We start from the raw sequence: 6,799 nt of genomic DNA, 5'->3' as shown, positions 1-6,799 counted from the left end.
CCGTGTCCCCAGAACCCCCCGTGTCCCCAGAGACCCCCGTGTCCCCAGAGCCACCCGTGTCCCCAAAGCCACACCGTGCCCTCAAGTTCCTGGGGTGCCCAGGGTCCCCCATGTCCCTGGAGTCACTGTGCCCCCTAAAGGCGCCCCCATGTCCCCAAAGCCACCGTGTCCCCAAAGTTGCCGTGTCCCCAAAGCCACTGTGTCCCCAAAGCCACCGTGTCCCCAAAGCCACCGTGTCCTCACCCCCTACTTTGGGGGTCTCTGCACACCCCTGCTCCCCTCTTTGGGGCCCTGCCCCCCTTCTTTAGGCTCCTGAACCCTCCCCTTTCTCCCCCCCCACGGGGGGGGGGACAGGGACGGGGACAGGGACAGTGGGGCCATTGTGCGGCCGGAGCCGAGGTTTCAATGGGGCTGGCGGGGGGACAAAGGCGCTTTGACGGAGCCCTCGTTAAGATGCAGAGCCCCGCGCGCCCGCCACCGCCAGCGCGGGGGTCCCGGGGGGCCCGCGACACCGCCAGGGCGGCCGAGGGGACACAGGGACCCCCCCACTGTCACTGTCAGTGCCGCCGAGGGGACACAGGGACCCCCCCACTGTCACTGTCAGTGCCGCCGAGGGGACACAGGGACCCCCACTGCCGCCGAGGGGACACAGGGACCCCCCCACTGCCACGGAAGGGACACAGGGACCACCCACTGTCACTGTCAGTGCTGCCGAGGGGACACAGGGACCCCCCCCTGTCACTGTCAGTGCCACCCGAGGGGACACAGGGACCACCCACTGTCACTGTCAGTGCTGCCGAGGGGACACAGGGACCCCCATCATTAATGGCACTGTCACCAAGGGGGACACAGGGACCCCCACTGCCACCGAGGGGACACAGGGACCCCCCCACTGTCACTGTCAATGCTGCCGAGGGGACACAGGGACCCCCATCATTAATGGCACTGTCACCAAGGGGGACACAGGGACCCCCACTGCCACCGAGGGGACACAGGGACACCCCCACTGTCACTGTCAATGCCACTGAAGGGGCACAGGGACCCCCATGGTTAATGGCACTGTCACCAAGGGGGGCACAGGGACCCCCACTGCCACCGAGGGGGCACAGGGACCCCCATCATCACTGTCACTGTCACCACAGGGCTCCCCTGACACTGCCATGGCCCCCACGGGGGCACAGGGACCCCCATCACCCACCCCAGTGTGGGTCACAGAGGTCCCTGTCACTGTCACTGTCCCAGGGTCCCCTGCCGCTGTCAGTGCCACCATGAGGGTCCCAGGCCCCCACTCCGGCCCCACTGTGTGTCCTGGGGGACCCCCGTCCCCTCCATGTCCCCACTGGGGGTCCTGGGGGATGTCCCCCCTCCCCACGGTGACCACGGGGGTCCTGGTGGTGCCCCCAGCATGACCAAGGCCAGGATGGGGGTCCCAGGATCTCCCTCACAGCATCGGGGGACCCCAAAATGGAGCCTTAGGGCACATCCAGGATAATTCACACCCGGGATAATGCACACCCGGGATAACGCACACCCGGGATAACCCACACCCAGGATAACGCACACCCGGGATAACCCACATTTGGGATAATTCACATTTGAGGTAATCCACACCTGGGATAACCCACACCCGGGATAACCCATACCTGGGATAACCCACACCCGGGATAACCCACACCTGGGATAACCCACTCCTGGGATAATCCACACCTGGGATAACCCACACCCGGGATAACCCATACCTGGGATAACTCACACCCGGGATAACCCACACCTGGGAAAACCCACACCTGGGATAACCCATACCTGGGATAACCCACACCCGGGATAACCCACACCTGGGAAAACCCACACCTGGGATAACCCATACCTGGGATAACCCACACCCGGGATAACCCACACCTGGGAAAACCCACACCTGGGATAGTCTACATCCAGGACAACACAAATTCCAGGATAACCCACAGCTGGAATAACCCATGCATGGGATAACCCACACTTGGGATAACCCACACCTGGGATAACCCACACCTGGGATAACCCAGTGCTGCCGAGGGGACACAGGGACCCCCCCCTGTCACTGTCAGTGCCACCCGAGGGGACACAGGGACCACCCACTGTCACTGTCAGTGCTGCCGAGGGGACACAGGGACCCCCCCCTGTCACTGTCAGTGCCACCCGAGGGGACACAGGGACCACCCACTGTCACTGTCAGTGCTGCCGAGGGGACACAGGGACCCCCCCCTGTCACTGTCAGTGCCACCCGAGGGGACACAGGGACCACCCACTGTCACTGTCAGTGCCGCCGAGGGGACACAGGGACCCCCCCCTGTCACTGTCAGTGCCACCCGAGGGGACACAGGGACCACCCACTGTCACTGTCAGTGCCGCCGAGGGGACACAGGGACCCCCCCCTGTCACTGTCAGTGCCACCCGAGGGGACACAGGGACCACCCACTGTCACTGTCAGTGCCGCCGAGGGGACACAGGGACCCCCCCCTGTCACTGTCAGTGCCACCCGAGGGGACACAGGGACCACCCACTGTCACTGTCAGTGCTGCCGAGGGGACACAGGGACCCCCCCCTGTCACTGTCAGTGCCACCCGAGGGGACACAGGGACCACCCACTGTCACTGTCAGTGCCGCCGAGGGGACACAGGGACCCCCCCAGTGCCACCGAGGGGACACAGGGACCCCCCCACTGTCACTGTCAATGCTGCCGAGGGGACACAGGGACCCCCATCATTAATGGCACTGTCACCAAGGGGGACACAGGGACCCCCACTGCCACCGAGGGGACACAGGGACACCCCCACTGTCACTGTCAATGCCACTGAAGGGGCACAGGGACCCCCATGGTTAATGGCACTGTCACCAAGGGGGGCACAGGGACCCCCACTGCCACCGAGGGGGCACAGGGACCCCCATCATCACTGTCACTGTCACCACAGGGCTCCCCTGACACTGCCATGGCCCCCACGGGGGCACAGGGACCCCCATCACCCACCCCAGTGTGGGTCACAGAGGTCCCTGTCACTGTCACTGTCCCAGGGTCCCCTGCCGCTGTCAGTGCCACCATGAGGGTCCCAGGCCCCCACTCCGGCCCCACTGTGTGTCCTGGGGGACCCCCGTCCCCTCCATGTCCCCACTGGGGGTCCTGGGGGATGTCCCCCCTCCCCACGGTGACCACGGGGGTCCTGGTGGTGCCCCCAGCATGACCAAGGCCAGGATGGGGGTCCCAGGATCTCCCTCACAGCATCGGGGGACCCCAAAATGGAGCCTTAGGGCACATCCAGGATAATTCACACCCGGGATAATGCACACCCGGGATAACGCACACCCGGGATAACCCACACCCAGGATAACGCACACCCGGGATAACCCACATTTGGGATAATTCACATTTGAGGTAATCCACACCTGGGATAACCCACACCCGGGATAACCCATACCTGGGATAACCCACACCCGGGATAACCCATACCTGGGATAACTCACACCCGGGATAACCCACACCTGGGATAACCCACTCCTGGGATAATCCACACCTGGGATAACCCACACCCGGAATAACCCACACCTGGGAAAACCCACACCTGGGATAACCCATACCTGGGATAACCCACACCCGGGATAACCCACACCTGGGAAAACCCACACCTGGGATAGTCTACATCCAGGACAACACAAATTCCAGGATAACCCACAGCTGGAATAACCCATGCATGGGATAACCCACACTTGGGATAACCCACACCTGGGATAACCCACACCTGGGATAACCTACATCCCGGGATAACCCACATCCCAGGATAAACCTCACTTGGAATAACCCACATCCCAGGATAACCACACCTGAGATAACTCAAATTTTGGGATAATCCACACCTGGGACACTTGGAATAACCTACACAGGGGATAACCAAAATTCTGGGATAACTCAAACTCTGGGATAACCCAAATTCTGGGATAACTCACACCTGGGATAACCTGCATCCTGGGATAACCAACATCCTGGGATAACCCAAATTCCAGGATAACCCACAGCTGGGATAACCCACAGTTGGGATAACCCACACCTGGGATAACCCACACCTGGGATAATTCAAATTCTGGGATAACCCACACCTGGCATAACCCACACCTAGGATAATTCAAATTCTGGGATAACTCATGCCTGGGATAACCCACAGTTGGGATAACCCACACCTGGGATAACCAACATCCTGTGATAACCCAAATTCCAGGATAACCCACGGCTGGGATAACCAACATTCCAGGATAACCCACACCTGGGACATGAGGATAAAGGGACAGGGGCCTTGGGGACGTAGGACCTGGGGCCTGTGACATGGGGACATGGGGCACAGGGGACACGGGGACATGGGGATAGAGAGGTGGGGGACACAGGGAATCAGGGACATGGGGATGGGGGATATGGGGACATGGGGACACAGGGACACGGGGACATGGGATATAGAGACAAGGGCCAAGGGGACAGAGGACATGGGGATATGTGACATGGGGACGTGGGGCACAGCTTGTTGGGGACATGGGAGAGGGACACAGGATCTGAGGGTGTGGGGACACGGGGACGCAGGGGAATGGGGACACATCGCTGTGGGGCACAGGGACTTGGGGACGTGGGACTGTGGGGACACTGGGATGTGTGGGAATCCATATCCCATATCCCAGGGACACAGGGACAGGGGGCCATGGGGATACAGGGCCTCAGGGACATGGTGGTACGTGACATGAGGACATGGGGGTGTGGGGACATGGGAATATGGGGGTGTGGGGACATGGGGACATGGGAATATGGGGGTGTGGGGACATGGGGACACTGGGATATGGGAATATGGGGATACAGGGACATAGGGACATGGCAGTACGTGACATGGAGACATGGGGACATGGGGACCTGGGAATATGGGGATACAGGGGCACAGGGACATGGCAGTATGTGACATGGGGACACTGGGATAGGGGAATATGGGGATACAGGGACACAGGGACATGGCAGTACGTGACATGGGGACATGGGGACACGGGGATGCACAGAAACGAGGACGTAGGAATGTGGGACACAAGGATTTGGGGACGTGGGCATGAGGGACTTGGGGACACGGCCATTTGGGGACCCAGCGACGGGTGGACACAGGGACACGGGGACGTGGCCTCACGGAGTCACGGGTGATGGTGACACGGGGATGTGGGGACATCGAGGCTGTGGTGGCACCATGGGGGGGACAAGGGGTCACGGGGCTCCTCTCTGCAGTGCCGGTGCCATCCCAGCGCCACCGGCCGGTGCCCGCTGCCCTCGGGACCCCCCGGGAGGGGACGGGGGACCCCCGGGGACCCCCCCGGCCGCCCTTACCTTGCTGGGGGGGGTCGCGGGTCCCGCCGTGCTCAGCCGGGCCGGCTCCCCATGGGTTTTATGGCTCGGCGGGGCCGCGGCGGCGGGACGGGCCCCCCCCCCCCGCGGAACCGGGGGGGCCCGGGGCGGGGAGGAGCCGCCGGGGGCGGGCCGGGGGTTAATGGGGTGGAAAAGGAGCCGGCCGGCACCGGGTCACGTTACCGGGCACGGGGGGGGGGGCTGGAGGACCCCGCCCGCGGGCACCGGCACCGCAATGGGGGCCCCGGTGGGGGCACCTGGGGGGATAGGGGGGTGTGCGGGCATGGGGACCGGCAATGGGGGTCTCGGCGGGGGCACCGGGGGCTCGGAAAGGGTCTCCCGGGCACCGACACCGATGCTGGGGGTCCCGGCGGGGGCACCGGTGGTCTCGGCGGGGTCTCCCGGGCACCGGCACCGGCGCTGGGGGTCCCGGTGGTGATGTCAAGGCATTGGCACCTGCTCTGGGGGTCCCGGCGGGGGCACCGGGGGCTCGGAAAGGGTCTCCCGGGCACCGGCACCGGCGCTGGGGGTCCCGGTGGTGATGTCAAGGCATTGGCACCTGCTCTGGGGGTCCCGGCGGGGTCATCGGAGGGTCCCGGTGGTGATGTCCAGGCACCGGCACCGTCACTTGGGGTCCCAGCGGGGACACCGGGGGTCTCGGCGGGGTCCCCTCGGCACTGGAACCTCCAAGGGGGGTCCCGGAGGGTCCGGGCAGGGTCCCCCCCCCGCAGGCACCGGGGAGTCCCTGGGGCTACACCGTTACCGGGAGGGTCCCGGGGGGTCCCGCCAAGGCCCCGGGGTCACGGCAGCCCCCACCCACGCACGGGGGTCCTGGGGATGCGACCCCTCCTCATCCCCACCCTGAGCATCCCCGTGTGGGGTCACGCGTGGGCCGTGGGGGCCTGGGGACCGTGGGGTGTGTGCGACTGTCCGTGTGTCCATGTGTCCGTGGGTGGCTGGTCAGTGTATTGGTCAGTGTGTCCGCATGTCCGTGTGTCCGTGCATGGCTGGTCAGTGTGTCCGTGGGTGGCCGGTCACTGTGTTCGTGTGTCCGTGGCTGGATGGTCAGTGTGCCCGTGTGTCCGTGGGTGGCTGGTCAGTGTATTGGTCAGTGTGTCCGCATGTCCGTGTGTCCGTGCGTGGCTGGTCAGTGTGTCTGCATGTCCGTGTGTCCGTGGGTGGCTGGTCAGTGTGTTGGTCAGTGTGTCCGTGTGTCCGTGCATGGATGGTCAGTGTGTTGGTCAGTGTGTCCGTGTGCCCGTGGGTGGCCGGTCAGTGTGTCTGCATGTCCGTGTGTCCGTGGGTGGCTGGTCAGTGTGTTGGTCAGTGTGTCTGTGTGTCCGTGGCTGGATGGTCAGTGTGTCCGTGTGTCCGTGGGTGGGCGGTCGGTGGGTCTGCGTGTCCGTG

General features: G+C 64.0%; 1 protein-coding gene across 4 annotated transcripts in view; it reads right to left on the bottom strand.

The window, feature by feature from the left end:
- The window catches only part of KCNJ10 (potassium inwardly rectifying channel subfamily J member 10), a 12,611-nt gene that overhangs the window by 3,684 nt on the left and 2,128 nt on the right, over positions 1-6,799 (bottom strand). Inside the window, exon 1 of one of the 4 annotated variants that reach the window (XM_041410502.1) lies at positions 5,952-6,230. The exons of 2 other annotated variants lie outside the window; for them this stretch is intronic. In XM_041410502.1, coding sequence (XP_041266436.1) covers positions 5,952-5,978 — 27 coding nt within the window. In that variant the 5' untranslated portion in view covers positions 5,979-6,230. Of the gene's footprint in view, positions 1-5,374; positions 5,412-5,951; positions 6,231-6,799 lie in introns of those variants that run through there. One more of the 4 variants, XM_041410503.1, reaches the window with a different exon arrangement.

This window comes from Onychostruthus taczanowskii, unplaced genomic scaffold (genome assembly GCF_017590055.1).
Source record: "Onychostruthus taczanowskii isolate IOZ18803 unplaced genomic scaffold, ASM1759005v1 scaffold320, whole genome shotgun sequence".
NCBI classification, from domain to species: domain Eukaryota; kingdom Metazoa; phylum Chordata; class Aves; order Passeriformes; family Passeridae; genus Onychostruthus; species Onychostruthus taczanowskii.
This window is presented reverse-complemented; position numbering and strand designations above follow the sequence as displayed.